The 15,818-nt window shown below is 48.5% G+C and overlaps 3 protein-coding genes across 5 annotated transcripts; all 3 read left to right on the forward strand.

Annotated features, from left to right (window-relative positions):
* The first annotated feature begins 286 nt into the window (after nt 1-286).
* On the forward strand, nt 287-1,165 carry LOC118503632 (UPF0729 protein AGAP000931). The gene is made up of 2 exons (XM_036037132.1): nt 287-537; nt 627-1,165. Exon 2 carries the CDS (start codon nt 756-758, stop codon nt 1,032-1,034), a length of 279 nt encoding a protein of 92 aa, XP_035893025.1. The 5' UTR covers nt 287-537; nt 627-755; the 3' UTR covers nt 1,035-1,165.
* A 756-nt stretch (nt 1,166-1,921) lies between these two features.
* LOC118503581 (coronin-7) lies at nt 1,922-12,422 on the forward strand. 3 transcript variants are annotated; one of them, XM_036037024.1, is made up of 12 exons: nt 1,922-2,365; nt 4,010-4,541; nt 4,612-5,165; nt 5,233-5,385; nt 5,802-6,344; nt 6,611-6,913; nt 7,126-7,143; nt 7,298-7,479; nt 7,554-8,480; nt 8,555-9,036; nt 9,101-9,216; nt 9,294-12,422. In XM_036037024.1, exons 2-12 carry the CDS (start codon nt 4,046-4,048, stop codon nt 9,384-9,386), a joined length of 3,867 nt encoding a protein of 1,288 aa, XP_035892917.1. In that variant the 5' UTR covers nt 1,922-2,365; nt 4,010-4,045; the 3' UTR covers nt 9,387-12,422. The 3 variants fall into 3 exon arrangements, with proteins under 3 accessions (XP_035892917.1, XP_035892927.1, XP_035892936.1); XM_036037034.1 differs by lacking the exon at nt 7,126-7,143 and having other exon boundaries at nt 1,923-2,366; nt 4,012-4,541; XM_036037043.1 differs by lacking the exon at nt 5,802-6,344 and having other exon boundaries at nt 1,925-2,366; nt 4,012-4,541.
* A 1,145-nt stretch (nt 12,423-13,567) lies between these two features.
* LOC118503652 (dynactin subunit 4) lies at nt 13,568-15,723 on the forward strand. The gene is made up of 3 exons (XM_036037176.1): nt 13,568-13,816; nt 13,882-15,167; nt 15,241-15,723. Exons 1-3 carry the CDS (start codon nt 13,688-13,690, stop codon nt 15,509-15,511), a joined length of 1,686 nt encoding a protein of 561 aa, XP_035893069.1. The 5' UTR covers nt 13,568-13,687; the 3' UTR covers nt 15,512-15,723.
* Nucleotides 15,724-15,818: the final 95 nt, after the last annotated feature.

The raw sequence follows: 15,818 nt of genomic DNA on the forward strand, positions 1-15,818 counted from the left end.
AGGAAAACCATAAACTTGATGTGATACATATGAACAAGAATTAGAAATAAAGTATAAAAGAAAAGCCTGCTGGAACGGTACAATGCGTGTAAGTAGTGTAAGTAGGTAGAACCGATGCTGGAAAAAATCGTTTTCGTTAGGTCTAGGCGTAAATTGAGTTCCAGGGGCAAAAAAAAAAATCAAATGAACTTCCAATATCCACTTTATAGCTTTATTTCTTTGCGATGTAACGTTTAAGTTACATGCGGTTGAAATCCTCGCCCTTCAAATAAGGGAACGTCACTTTGACAGCTGTTGTCTTTGCTCGATGACGGAAATTTCGACTGTCACGTGCGTGTGTGTGTGAGTGCGTGTGTTGTGTTTTGATTTGAAGAAGAGCAAAGCAGAAAATAGCTGGAAAAACACGAATCTATTTAGAGCCCATACAAAGTATAATTTTATTTTCTCCAACAACAAAAAAAAAAAACTCCTATCTCCAACCACAAGAACACTGCCAACACTGCCCGGAAAGAGTTAGCGACGGTCAAGGTCGCGCAAGTAAGTCTTCCTCGTACTTTGTATCTAGGAAAACGAGAATTTATTGGCATTTTTTTTTTTTTGTTGTTGCTTTGTTCACACTCCACCAGGAAACATAAAGTCCATCAGAAACGACGATCCCAAGGCTAACGATCGCCAATCAAATATCGGCGCAGTGTTACTGTGAGCTGCTGTAGAATCTTATGCGAAAACACTTTATTTAAAACCACACAAAAAAAATGGTTTGCGTACCATGCTTTATCGTACCGGTGCTACTCTACCTCTGGCATAAGTTCGTCCAGCCCATTCTGCTCAAATACTGGAACCCCTGGGAGAAGAAGGACAAGGATGGGAACGTAATCAAGACCAAGCCGAAAAATCCGTTCGATTGTAGCGGTGGAGTTTGCCGATTTGCGGGCAAAAAATCGGTAGAAACGAACACCTTTGATCCACTACCTGCGGAACCTACCGACGGAAGTCCCGGTGGGTCGATCGAGGTGAACAAGAAGGTGGATTGAGGAATGCTGGATGTGTGGTGGGGTTGGGACATCGGGTAATCGGACCTTATCGTTATCGCTTGAGACCTAAACAATAAACGCTTTCTTTGCTAGAGAAGTATCCCAAAACAAACAGTTGTCGGATGTGGAGATATTCGGTGGATCTCGTCTTTATATGGTTCTTTTAAAAGTATTGGTCTGCTGTAGGAATCGGATCGAAGTATGCTTGGCTACCTGATGTGAGGATCACCGGGATTTGATCTCGTCTACTACCCTTGGGATATCCAACTCAGATCCCTGCATTGCTCATCCATATAATCGCCTTGATGGTACATATGTTAACAGACATGCATGTATGAGTGGATTTGCTGCATCGATTCGTCGTTTTGCGGACGACTCTTCTGATGCTGATACCTCCCAGCCATTAAAACTCAAGCTTTCATTGAATGAAAAATTCCAACGAAAGGAGATTATTATGAATGAAGTTGTAAACAAAGAGAACAATAGCGGTTCATCTGCGAAGTGCAATACACCCTGCATCGGCAGATGACAGCGCCCTCTATCGTCGAACCCGAGACACAAACCGAACAATTACAACCCCGACGCAACGGATCAAATGTAACGTCAGCTTCGGTTTGCTTCAAAATCGTTCTACCTGCTCCAGAACACACTGCTGGACGTTATAGGAAAAACTATTTTTAATAAAGTATTTTTTTAAATTAATTTTAAACATTCTACTTGATGTTTACCAGTGAGAGAGAGAGAGAGAGAGCACAATATTTTTTTCTCTGTTTGATACCGGAGCCGTGCGTGTGCGTTCCAGCAAGCAAACCCTCACGTCACCAACACACACGCAGGCGCAGACGCGGCGTCTTCTATACAAACCCGCTCGCACGCACACACAGACGCATACAGCATCTCCAGGCAGAAAGGGCAGCATCACCGTCGCACGGCCTGCTCATTACCGAAACAAAAGTAGCCGCGGATGGGGTGCAGTTTTGGACGTGCTGCCGTCAAGAAGTAACGTAGAAAGGAACGACGCACCAGTAGTGAAACCGTGCAAAGAACCCAAAGCCCGCCCCGGGGTAATTGTGTGTGCGTGTGTGTAGTGTGTAGTGTGTCAGTGGTTCGTGAATCATTTCCTTTCGTTCGCAAATTTACTGCAAAAAGGGACTTCTGTTTTGGGCACGGCCAAAGGAAGAAAAAATAAAACATACACAAACGAGAGAAACACAAGCCTTCGCACATCGGACGCAGAAGCGAGGCTGTCGTACATCCATCCACACCAATCAGCAATCAAGCGAACGCAGCGGCCGGCATATCTCGTGGAATACAAAAATCAGCAAAAAAAAGGTAACCATTTCTTGATTCTTGATGGTTTTAAGATGCAGCAGGCTCGGTGAAGGCGTTGGTACGGTCCAGAGGTGCCCTTCTTTAGAGTTTCCCCACCAAACGCCTGCAGGGAAACAATGTGGCCACAACAAGAAAAAAAAAATGGTCTGTGTAGTGAAGTTGATGCAGCACTGGGAAGCATCCAGCATACGCCCCAAATCAAGGGACACAGTCTTTAGATTGTTCACTCTCCCGTGCTGCCATTAGTTCCAATATTCATAGTTTTATTGGTGCATTTAAAACTGCAAGTACCTTCCGTCAGAAAAAAAAACACCTCATGATGTCGAGAACTCCAGCTTCGAGAAGAAAAGCGGACACGTTCGACCAACCAGCCAAGCAAAAAAAAAAAAAAAAAGGGTTCCGCCCTAACACCGGCCGGTTTCGCTTTTTTTGGGACGCTTTTCGTGAAGAAAAACGAAAACATTTTCCCTCTCGTCACTAGCGCTCGCTCTCTCTCCCAAGCGCGTGCTCTCTCTCTCTCTTTCATTTTCGTGTCCTCAGAGTTTTATCAGAGTTTAAGGGACCTTTTTTCCCTATATTTTTAAAAAGTGTTTAGTGTAGGAAAGTGCTTCAATTATGGGGAATATTTGTTCGCGTTCGCGATTGTGCGAAAAAGAATGCGAGCGAGAGACTCTACGGTACCGGACCGGAGTGTCTCTTGAGCACTTGTCGCCGATGACGGTTCGTACCCTTTCGCAAAAGGGCCCTTTAAATCGGCACAGCTGTGTTCGGGATGTCTGTTTTTGTTAAAAACTTCCAATTATTGCTTTCGTATTTAGGAGAAGTGCAGTCGCCTTCAGTTGGTACCTAATCTCATACTCTACCGAGCATAGATGTTGGCCAAGACTTCTTGCAGCTAGTGCTAATTCCAAGTCCAGTTCTTTGTGCGAGCTAGAGCTTAATCTTACTCTCCTGTTTTTTTATGTGCTCGTTACGGCTACGGTTCGATTCGTCTCGGATGATTAGATATCGTGCATGTTTCGCCTTCCTGCTCGCGCATTGCAACATAAGCATTGTAGTCCATTTGTAGGTGGCACGCAATGCTGCGAGTCGCCCCTGGGGAGGGAGGGGGGATGGAACGGACGAAGGGCCAAGCGGCAATTGTAGGTTGCTAAGCGGAAACGTGTGCCTGTGTGTGTGTGCATATATGTAGTTGATATCCTCACCGAACCAACTCCCTACAATGCAATGTTCTGCCTTGGTTTGACAAAAAGCGCACGCGCTACCGCGAAACATAAGGAAAAGGGTCACTGCTTCCAGTGAGCGTAAGGGACGGTGCAGAAACTTCCAACTGGTGACACACAGTGATGTTCTCAACACACACACACAAACACACAAAGATAGGTTACCATAATCGCAATGTTTGCTTTGTTTTATTGGATGGTTCGACCGGTCTCTTCCCGAAAGATTTGAAGTTGAAGCCAGCAGGAAGATTCCTTCCGGCCGTCTGAAGAGATATCTTCGAAGGGAAGTTTTCGAGTACGTCCGGCATCTTACCTTATGAGCGGTTACTTCCCTGCGATCAATATTCTCGCTTGTGTGTTTTTTTTTGTCGTGTCTGATGATCTCACGTTCCTGCTCTTCCCGTGTGCTGCTGACTATCTAGATACTTGTGCCAGCGTCCGGTTGCGAATATCAGCATGGCGTGGAGATTTAAGGCGTCGAAGTACAAGAACGCGACACCGATCGTGCCAAAACCGGAAGCCTGCATCCGCGATATCTTCGTCGGTTCGTACCAAACGTATGGCAACAATATTGCGGCGTCCGCCGCGTTCATCGCGTTCAACTGGGAGCATGCCGGGTCCAGCCTGGCGGTACTGCCGATCGATGACTGTGGCCGGAAGAGCAAGACGATGCCGCTGCTGCATGCGCACTCGGACACGGTCACATATCTGGACTTTTCGCCGTTTCACGACGGCTTGCTCGCGACCGGCTCACAGGACTGTCTGGTGAAGGTGTGGCACATTCCGGAGAAGGGCCTGGAGCAATCGATCTCCACACCGGAATGTACGTTCTCGACGAAGCAGCGGCGCGTCGAGACGGTCGGGTTTCATCCAACGGCGGACTGTTTGCTGTTTGCCACCGCCATCGGGTGTGTCACGCTGTGGGATCTAACGTGCCAACAGGAAGCGTTCTGTGAGTAATCAAACCATTCCAAGTTGCGTCGTTTATCGCTAATTTGCTGCGTGTATCGCGCATTCCACAGCAAACAATGAACACCCGGAGGTAATTCAATCGCTGAGCTGGAAGCAGGACGGGCGATTGTGCGTGACAAGCTGCAAGGATAAGATGCTGCGTGTGATGGATCCACGTGCCAGCTCGCCGATAACGCTGGCCGCCGAGAGTCATCAGAGCATCAAGGATTCGCGGGTGGTGTGGCTTGGTGACCAGAACCGGGTACTGAGCACCGGGTTCGATGCGGCTCGCCTACGGCAGGTGATCATCCGTGATCTGCGCAACTTTTCCACGCCAGAGAAAACGCTTGAGCTGGACTGTTCGACCGGCATTCTGATGCCACTGTTCGATCCCGACACGAACATGCTGTTCCTGTCCGGCAAGGGCGACACGACGATCAACTATCTGGAGGTGACCGACAAGGATCCGTACTTGATTGAGGGTATTCGCCATTCGGGCGAACAGACGAAGGGCGCCTGTCTGGTGCCGAAACGAGCGCTCAAGGTGATGGAGGGCGAAGTTAACCGCATCATGCAGCTAACGTCCAACTCGGTCATCCCCATTATGTATCAGGTGCCACGAAAGGTTGGTGGAAGGGTTCGTTTCCAGCGGTAGACTCTGTCAGTAATGACATTATCTCTATACATTGCAGACATACCGAGACTTTCATACCGATCTCTATCCGGAAACTAACGGCTACAAGAGTGAACTGACTGCTACGCAATGGCTTGACGGTGCCAATACACCCGTGCCGAAAATAAGCCTCGATCCAGCGAAGCGCGAGCTTGGCGATGCACCAATCATTGTAGGTTCAATCTGGCAGTATCCCTTGCCCACCCGAGTTAACTGCTCTAGCTCTCTTACACTAATGCCTGTATATATATATGCATGGATCACGTGCTTTGGGTTTCAAGATTTCAATGTACAAAATTCAAATTTTGAACCTCAAAGCCGCATCGTGTAGCATCAATCGAAACATTGCTCTGTCCCCCTGTAGTTTGATGTAATCCGGAACCCTTCCGTCGGTGTATTGAGAATGTTTGCCTCTACCGTACCTCGTTTAATATCATACCCACTAAAACATACGTACTCCTATCTTTCCTTCTCTTTTCGCTTCTCATCTCGTCTAACTTACCTTGCGCTTTGCACTGTATGAAAACAAAAAAACAATCGCTCTATATTTCCCCAACATTATGCTAACATCCTTCCGAATGTCTGAAGGTCCTCCGCGGACCACTGAACGAGGTGGTAAACAATATCGCAAACAAGATGCGCAACACGAAATCGCCCAACACCATCTCGACGGCGGACAAAATCGAACGGGAAAAGGGAATCGTAAAGGCGACGTACGTGCCGATCAAGGAGAAGATCAAGCACATGGAGCAACAGTCACACACGGAAAAGTGTGAGCTCGAGCAACGGTTCAAGGAGATATCGGCGGCGCACAAGGAAAAGGACGAAGACGGCAACCCGCAACCACTGCCAACGGCCGAGAAGAATGGCAACGACAACCACCACCACCACCACCAGCAGCAGCGAGAAACCTCTTCCTCGTCGTTCGATTCGGAGACGGATGTGCGGGCCGGCGAAACGACGCCTCCGAAACCACTGCCAAGGACGTCGCGCAACAACTCGGTCTCGGAGCAACTGTCGGCGACGGTCGGTGCCACCAACGAGGACGTGACGACCTCCGTGGTGACCGCACCGAACGTTGCTGTCGCTCCCCGGCCAGTTGCTAGACCGCGCACTACCAGCGGATACAAGGTTAACAGGCGTGCTCTTATCATCCCTTCACACGTTGTTACGTATCCTAGGTTTCCATCACTGCATGCACATCACATTAACACCACCCATTACCGTATTGTTTTTAGATCAGTTCTATTTCAGTTTTTTATTTGTTGGTATTCATATCTTTAACCTGTTTTTTTGTTTTCCATATGACGTTCGTTAGACAGATCCGCTAAGACCTCGGCAATGTACTGAGCATATCGATTAACTCCATTTTTCCCTCTACCTGTGAAAAATTACAGCCACGCCTGGGACCAAAACCATTTTGCAGCTCGGGATCAACGGGTGATTTCTCGTTCGACAAGGTGTTCAGCGTACCGGTCGTTCCCGGCGTTGAACCGGGCACCGAAAAAGAAAGCCCTCTGTCCGCACCACCGCAACCAATGATGGCGGCCGGTGATGGACTGCAAGGTGAAACGAATGGTAATACGGTGACCATAGCACCGGAAGGCAGTCCAACAACCGATTGTGGCAAAACTGCCGACGAACCAATGGATCAGTGTGATATCGAAACACGCCAAATTCCGCATGCAGAGTTACGAAAGGTAAGCGTGAGACGGAGTCCTCATTAATCTCCCTTACCCTCATGCAACTAAAACACCCTAAACAATGTCTGATCGAGAGGCAGATGTTAGCGTCGATTGCAACTAATCAATCAACTACTTTTTTTTATACTTCCCCCATCCAACTAACCGCCGTTCTTTTGCTCGGCCCACTACCCTACGGGACTGCTGATTGTCTGCTGAATGCGCAACAGCCTGGTGAACAAGAAAAGGTTACTTAATATATCTGTTTAAGTTTTGTGTGTGTGTGCTTTACCTTGCTTAATAAACTGTTCACCTTACTGTGAGATCTTCTAGTTGTAGATACCTTCAATTCTATACTACGAAAGATCTAATGTACCTGCTTTGTTGCTCCTATACTTCTAGATCTTCGAACGCCACACATCGTCGGAATCAGTGGACCAGTTTGATTTGGGCACGGACGATGCCAAAAATCAATTCGAGCGGATGAGCGCTCAACGGACGAGCCTCGCCGAACGGCGACGCATGTTTGAAAGTCGCTCCCAGAGCGTACAGGACGAGAAGGCTAGCTCACCAACACCTCTGAGGTAATAAGTCAGTGTGCTAGAACCTTTTTTCCTGCGATAATAACCCCCTCGACTTCTTCCATTCGGCTATCCAGACGCCTTGATTCGCTTAAGGCACGCGGTGAGCAGAAAACGAGCTCGGACGACACAGATCTGATGCCACCGCCCGGTACGGACTTTCTGCGCAATCGCAGCGATCTCTCCAAAGAAAACATGCCGGACATTGTAAAGCGTAGCAACAGTACGGCTGGCGTCTCTTCGGCTGCCACCGGTGCCAACAACAATGTCGCTTCCAAGCGCACCTCAACCGTGTTCGGGCGCGTGTCCAAGTTCCGCCATCTCAAGGGAACGCCTGGCCACAAGAGTACGCACATTGAGAACATACGCAACCTTAGCCGCCAGATACCGGGCGAGTGCGATGGGTTCCAGGCGAATGCGGAGCGTGTTGCGGTGCCGATTGCTGGGGCGGGTGGCAAGATCGCCGTGCTGGAGCTGAACGATCCGGGCCGTCTGCCTGATGGTGTCATTCCGACGCTGGTCAACATCCAGAACATCATGGATTTCCAGTGGGATCCGTTCGATGCGTACCGGCTGGCGGTGGCATGTGACGATGGTTCGGTCAAGATTTGGCGCATACCCGCCGGTGGACTGACGGAGCCAACGAACGAACCGGAGGCACTGCTCGTTGCGCACACGGACAAAATCTACATCATGCGCTTTCACCCGTTGGCGCAGAATGTGCTGCTGACGGCAAGCACCGACATGGTGATGAAGCTGTGGGATCTGGCAACGATGACGGAGAAGTACAGCCTGCACGGTCACACCGATCAGATCTTTTGCTTCTCGTGGAGCCCGTGCGGCCGTTACGGTGCTACCGTTTCGAAAGATGGGCGCATCCGTGTGTACGAGCCACGCAAATCGACGCAACCGATCAAGGAAGGTACAGGTCCAGTTGGCACACGCGGTGCCCGTATCGTGTGGGCGCTCGAGGGTGAATACTTGGTGGTGACCGGATTTGATAAGTATGCAAACATGTGCTTCTGCAACCTCAGCGACCCTTGTTCGCTCACCTTCAATGCTCTTCATAACTTCCCAGGGTCTCCGAACGACAGATCTACGTGTACAAGCTGACTGATCTCAGCGCTCCGATGGGTATGGTTGGGCTGGACGTTTCCCCCGCCATCCTGATGCCGTTCTACGACGAGGACAGCTCCACGCTCTTTGCCACCGGCAAAGGTGACAGCACCATCTACTGCTTCGAGATCACCGATGAGGCACCGTTCATCTGCCCACTGTCCCACCATCGCTGCACCACCCTTACCCAAGGGCTGAGCTTTTTGAGCAAGAACCATTGCGATGTGGCATCGGTCGAGTTTGCACGGGCCCTGCGGCTCACGAACGGTACGGTGGAGCCGCTCAGCTTCAAGGTACCGCGCATCAAGTCCGAGCTATTCCAGGACGATCTGTTCCCACCGACAAAAGAGCTGTGGCAGCCGACGCTCACCGGGGACGAATGGTTTGCCGGCAAGGACGTAACACCGACACGTATCAGCTTGAAGCCGGACGGCATGGATACGCGTAAGTAGCTCGGCAGTCTCGGCTAAAAATCGAGCCTCTTAATACCTGCGTTCTTCATTTCCAGTGTCCTCGATTCAACCGACGGTCACAACCACACCCTCGAAGAAACCCGAACCAATCTCTTTGCCGCAGGGTATACAGAAACCATTTACCAAGGCACCCGAACATGTCCAGGAGCAGGTAAGGTGGACCCAAATTAAACGAAAAAAAAACAACAAGGCACATAACTTCAATTTTGAATGTTTCGTTACTTTTAGATTAAAAATGCTGTCAGCGCCCGCATGTCCGTGAACAAGAAGCTCGAACAGGACAGCATGGAGGGCGTGGACGAAAAGGAGTGGGAAGAATAGAGCGTGCGTGCTCAGCTTTCCCGCTTTAACACTGCATCAGCCGAAACCGAATCGGGCTGAACAATTTCCGTTCTTTCCTTTTTTTCATTCCTACTCAAAATTATACTTTAATACACGCGCGAACGCGAATATCGATTGATCGAACAAATTGGACCGGTTTATCCGTTTCACCATTACCATACAGATCAGTCGCTCAGAAGCGTGGATATCGGAAAACAAAGAAGCGAATCGTGCATATTCATCTGCGAAGACTAGTGCAGCCACTGGCGTTCTTATACCGCTGGCTGACGAGTATTGAACCGATCTCGATCGAACGATTGGATAGTTACTATACTATTGCAAAACGGAGACTGATAACAAAAAAGCATTCACTCCTAATTTCCTAAACGGATTCAAGCAAAAGAATGACATCAATTCTGTAACCAAAAAAAAAGAACAAAACAAGACAACTCAAGACGAGACACGAACAGTCTCCAACAGACTAGATCCCTCATATATGTACAGGCACATGCGCAGAACTGGTTCTACAAAGGATGCATGCGTTTAGGAGTATGCTTGCCGTATTAGGACAATTTTATCGTAAAGATGCTCTCTCGCTCTCTCTCTTTTTCGGTTGTTTTTTCGTTCGAAAATTGTGTGAGTCAGATGAATGCGCATTAAAGCTTAGATACTGCCGTTTAATAACCAACATATGGCCGGGAAGAGTGTGTGAGTGGGTTTTTTTTTTTTGTTTTGGCACGATATATGAGTACACACTTACCGAGATCCTATAAATGATGCATTTAATCATTTATTCCGCTTTTTTTTACTAAACCTTGAGGTAATTTGAACACACACAGGCGGTGCGATACACACAAAACAGCAAAACCAAAACAAATGACAATATTTTGAAATTATACCTTGTATGGATATAAGCAAAATGGAGGAGCACTGCCGATCACCGGTTTTTGTCACGTTCACCGTTTAGTTTTGGGTTTTCGGAAACCACATCAGCTACGGATATTATCAATCTACGGTTAGAAAGACAGGAAGAGAGCCAAACGTCGTTCTAACGCTAGGAGCAGGAGGAGGAGGAACGTTTTCTACTAAATCTTACAAGTCCGAGCAATATGATAACTTGTATCGGGGTGCTCTCAGACCCCATTTGACTGCTGTGTATTGCAACCCCTCCCGTTTTTGATAGGTAGTTGATAGAAGAGGATGCTTAAGAACGCTTGCACGACCGGGTACCCATTTTCGGTACACGGACTCTCTAAAACCCCAGTTACGGAAACACACACACAGCAAACATTTCATTTTGAAAGAAAAACAAAATGATCTACCTCCACTAGAACGCATTATTGTGCCGACCTTTTCTACTTTGGGAGGGCCACGTGTGAGGTTTGTTTTTCTTTTTATACGCCGAACAGAAGAAGCTTAAACGAAACAAGGCTAGTCAGGACAGGCAGAGCATTGCGAAAACGCGCACCCGACCAGGCCACTGGAGCCTGATTTGAATGGTGCGTGTGTGTGTGTGCGCGCGCGCACCAGCCTGTGTGAGGTTGGCGCGATATTGTGGGACGCAACAGTATGCAATAAAAAGATGGCGGAGCGAGGGCATTAAAGGCGCGAGGAAAAAAAAAATTGCAAATGGCGAACAGTTGCAAAGACAAGCAGCACAAAGGCACACACGCGCACAACGAGAGGGGAAGGATTTCGTACAATGATTTCCACCTACTGTTTAGCTTTTATAGTTGCATACAGTACTGAAACTTCCATCGCCTCAACGCTTACATCCTGTACATACACAACAACAAAAACACGTTTGTTTTGTCACCCATTTTTTTTGTTTGTTTGTTTGTTTGATCGAACTTTATAGATAGATAGGTTTTGTGTGTTTTAATTTATCGGCCCGGTTCGATAAAGAAGAAAATTTCCATTCCCGTTTGACTCTTTAAAACAAAAATTGTGCTAAAAACTTGTGATCAATTTTGTAGCGATTAGTTTCTTTTCTCTCTCTCTCTCTCTCTGTCTCAGTATGGGAAGGCATTATTTTAGGCAGACGGAGGTACGCTAGGTGGATGAAAATGATAGAGAAGTGTCCGATCGAACCAGTTAGAATTATTCCGGTGCCATCTTGAACACAGCTTACACGGACTGCGATTGATTTTCGGAACGAACCATTTACAATTTTGCATCAATTGCTGGGCGCCATTTTGTACGCGAGGATTCAGCCATTTCAAGCTCAGTGAGGAGCATCCAAAAACAGATCAAACCTAGCGTATATGATGTGTGTGTGTGTGTGCTTAACCTTCCAAGGCAGGCTATTTTTAACCTATAAACTAGTTTACTACCCATTACACATTAAAATGTGTATGGTAATGCTGATGGTGCTTTCATCCCTTTCATCGATGTGGTATTAGAAGAGTGTCTCTATGTGTGTGTGAATTGCAAGCTTCAGAACGTTCATCATCCCCTGCAAATGGCTGCACTTGGCAGCCATTTTAAGAACAATCAGCAGAGCCTCCTTTTTAATGCACACACACACACACACTCATATACCTACCCCGGAGTACACAGCAACCACCTTTTGATCCATATCCAGTAATTCGTAGTAAGAAACGAAAATGCGAAACCAAACAGCAAAATCCTAATAGTGCGCACATTGGACTGATATGTGTGTGTGTGTGTGTGCGAATGTGCGCAAACAAGAAGAAGAAGAAGAAAAAAAAGAATCGTTGGAGCGTGATAATCCAAAGAAAATGCCATTTCCCCTGCCCCCACTTTGAGCAAAGTTTTGTAATTTTTGCAGGGGTGGGGGGGGTGGGGGGAAAAGGAAGGAGGAACTCTTTTGCCCTGTCGTGCGCGTGAAATCTTTGTGAAAAGTGGTGCAAAGATTTGTAGAGCAGTCGAGCCAGCATTGGTTATGGTGGCAAAACGAACGAATCCTGTTCTTGTACTCCCTAATCCTCTCTTGTGCCCTGCCATATATATTTCATCGTATTGGTATATATACATAGATTATAAAAAAAATAAAGAAACTTGAAAACAGAAAAATCTAGTTGATTCCCTTTTTTCGGTGCTTATTTTGCTTGTGAGTTTGTCATATACTACTAGTCATATAAGCTTTGTATGGTATTTGACGGATGAGTTCGGATGACAGTTCGTTTGCACGACCTCAACCAGCAAATCTCATATAAAGTTGGTACGACCGGTCGTATATAATAGTGATGGGTCATATGACTCTTTTCATGGATCGACCTGGAGTCAAATTCGTTCCCGTATGAATCGAGTTCGACCAATGGGTGCAACGAGTTCGGGTCGATCCATAGATACACCCCCGGGTCAACCCGAACCGATGGTTAGAATTCGCATACCTGGGTCGACGCCTACGGCTCGACATGGACTCGTTGCACCTACGGGCCGACCCGAACTTGGAACTAGGAATAAGACCCGAACGATTCCAGGTCGCTTAGGGATGGCTCCGACCCTTCTATCACTTGTATATAACTGAGTAGTGACTCCAGATTCCGGTTTTAGTCTAAGATTTCAACCTTAGACTGGAGTCACTGCCCAGCCGTATACGATTAGTAGTACAATCTTTGTATGAGATTTGAAGGAAAAGCTCGGATGACAGTTCGTTTGCACGACTTTATCCAGCTAATCACATACCCAGTTGGTATGACCAGTCGTAAATGATTGTGTAGTGACTCCAGTCTCCAGTCTAAGCAGTGGCGGATCAAGCTATGAGCGGAAGGGGCGGCCGCTCGGGCCTCGTCCTTTAGGGGGGCTTCGTCTGTGAGGGAAATCCTGTTGTTTCCCTCTAATATCACAATTAGAGGGGCCTCAACTTCCGCTCGGGGCCTCCAAATATCTTGACCCACCACTGAGTCTAAGTCTAAGACTGAAGCATTACACTGAAGTCACTGCTCAGTCGTATATACGATTAGTAGTACAAACGTTTTATAAGGTTTGAAGGATGAGGTCAGATGACAGTTTGATCGTCAGATCGCGTGAAAAGCTTGTACAAATAGTCATCAGACTGATCAGCAACTCCTGGCAAAGTCCCGAAACGGTGTATTTAAATCTGCTCAACAAATGGCGCTCATCGCACAAAAGAGATCATTCGCTACATTCCTACTCCCCTGCGAGAGAGAAAATAAGCGAGAGAGAAAGCGAGCGAGAGCCAGCGCTGTCAAAAGTGTCAATCGCGCCCCGACGCGCTCTTTCTCTTCGCAATTTCTTCCGAGCAGTCAGATTTCGGTCTCCGAGTTGTGTTGTAGTTTATTTTATAGGCCCAAAAGTTTGCTTTTCACCACGGTATGGCATTTTTTAACTTATTGAACCGTGTCGAGTATGCGTGTGTCTGCGGTCTGCTGAATCCGCTCACCAAGCTGTACTTTTGTCGTCATTGCATGAAGCTGCGCTGCGGATTCTGCGTTTGTCATGAGGTAGGTATGGAATTGTTGGTTTGTCCCCCTGAATGATGTCAGCGTCCGTCGTTGTTTGCCCGCAGGTCGATTCCAACTTTTGCTCCAACTGTCTCGAGAACATACCGTCGTCCGAGACGAAGATACGCAAAAATCGCTGCAATACGTGCTTTAATTGTCCCAGCTGCCAGCATACACTGTCGGTGCGTGCCTCGATCGCTACCGTACCGTTAAGCGCTGGATCATCCGAGTCGAAGGAAAGTTCACCGGCGGCGGAAGATTCGCCGAAGCTGAAACCAGCCAGCAGCAGCACACCGGAGGGAGCAGCAGCCACGGCAGCATCACCATCCGCACCCGGTACGAAGCAAGTCACGAAGAAGATGTACTATCTCGCTTGTCTCACCTGCCGCTGGAACTCGCACGATATTGGCATTCCGGACCAGACGGCCGCTACCGGCCAGTGGCCCGAACCGGAATATCCCAACGCGACCCGGTTCGCACACCTGCTCGAACACTATCAATCGGTAGTGCTGCACGAGAAGCAGGAGCGTCAGGAGCTGTGGCGTAGAAAAACGCCCAAGAAGAGCCAGTTTCCCAGCCTAACGGATCGTACCGGGCTGACGGCATCGATGGTACGCCGCCAGATGGGATGGACGGACGGGAAGGTGCAGGTAAAAACGACACCGACTCCCATCAAGGAATCGGTCGCATCGGACGAGGTGGACGAACTGCCGGACGACCTGTTCTCGGCCGAGGTTAACCTGAAGACGGTCACGACCCTGACCCAACGCTTAGCCCAGCCCGCCAAGCAGTCGGCCTCGGTCAGTCAGCTGTATCCGCAGCACAAGCTGCTCTCGATCAAGCGTTCGCTACGGTGCCGGCAGTGTGACCACAACGTCATCAAATCGGAGTACAATCCTTCCTCGATCAAATACCGGATTGCACTGTTCGCCGCTTACCACGTACCGGATGTGCGCTTGGTAAGCTGCGAGCCGCTGCGCAGCGATGGTACGGAATCCGTACTGCTGCTACGCATTACGAACCCCACAATCAACGAGATGACCATCACCATTATGGAGCTGCCGACGGTCGAGGAGGAGCAGCTGATGATACAGGAGCTGAAGGCACTCGCGCTGGAAGGTGGCCCATCCTCGTCCGTAACGTTCGCCTCGCCCAGCGTTTCGCACCCATCGTCCTTGTCCAGCCTAAGCCCGGGCTTTCTACGGCAGGGTGCACCGATGGAGGAACCACGGCTGATACAGCGGGCTGTGAACGGTACGCTGAAGCTACCGGACAGCAGCTTCATTATCAACCAGCGAGACGACTCGGCCGAGTTTGACGAAGTCATGCAGGGACATCAGGATGAACCCAAGTAATTGCACAGCTGCACGACTTGCCTAGCACGAGTCAATTTAATTTATTCTATTCTCTCTGTTCTTTCGCAGATTCGTTGTCTGGCGCAAAGCTAATCACGTCGTTATAAGGCTCGGCGTGCAAGCGAAACCCGACCTGCCGGCCGATGAGGACGTAGTGGTCGGTTTCTCCCTTCAATACACCTACTTCAATACGGTGGCGGACAAAAGCCTAGCACCGTCCACCGTTCCAACGGCGCAAAGTGGTTCCGGCAAGGACCAGAAATGGCATGCCCTCAGTACGCGCCTATACGTAAACCTAGGTAAGCTGCGAACGGGCGGTGAACCAGTCCAATCCAACTAGGTTCCGGATCGGATTCGTTATGGTATTTAGGGTTTAAACATAAAGGAAGGCTTCTAAAGTGGCACCTGCATTATAATATGCGGATATCGTAATTTTTCGCACACGAAACTGTAATCCCCGATATATATTTGCTTTACCCATTTTATTTATGAAATTATACTCGTTCAGTAATAAAAAGCGACTGATAGGTTGTTCTATGAACCCAGCTTAAACCGTGTGTACGTAGTTCGTCACAGTTTGGTCTGCGCAGCCGAGGCCCCAGTCACTCTCTCTCTCTCTCTCTCTCTCTCTCTCTCTTCTTGGCCTA

Source organism: Anopheles stephensi, chromosome X, assembly GCF_013141755.1.
Source record: "Anopheles stephensi strain Indian chromosome X, UCI_ANSTEP_V1.0, whole genome shotgun sequence".
Lineage (NCBI taxonomy): Eukaryota > Metazoa > Arthropoda > Insecta > Diptera > Culicidae > Anopheles > Anopheles stephensi.

Coding starts and splice junctions, on each gene's coding strand:
- LOC118503632 (XM_036037132.1), top strand. CDS start 756: ATGGTTTGCGTACCATGCTTTATCGTACCGGTGCTACTCTACCTCTGG.
- LOC118503581 (XM_036037024.1), top strand. CDS start 4,046: ATGGCGTGGAGATTTAAGGCGTCGAAGTACAAGAACGCGACACCGATC. Junction 5,386..5,801: donor TTGGCGATGCACCAATCATT/GTAGGTTCAATC, acceptor GAATGTCTGAAG/GTCCTCCGCGGACCACTGAA. Junction 8,481..8,554: donor GTGGTGACCGGATTTGATAA/GTATGCAAACAT, acceptor ATAACTTCCCAG/GGTCTCCGAACGACAGATCT.
- LOC118503652 (XM_036037176.1), top strand. CDS start 13,688: ATGGCATTTTTTAACTTATTGAACCGTGTCGAGTATGCGTGTGTCTGC. Junction 13,817..13,881: donor GATTCTGCGTTTGTCATGAG/GTAGGTATGGAA, acceptor GTTTGCCCGCAG/GTCGATTCCAACTTTTGCTC. Junction 15,168..15,240: donor GGACATCAGGATGAACCCAA/GTAATTGCACAG, acceptor GTTCTTTCGCAG/ATTCGTTGTCTGGCGCAAAG.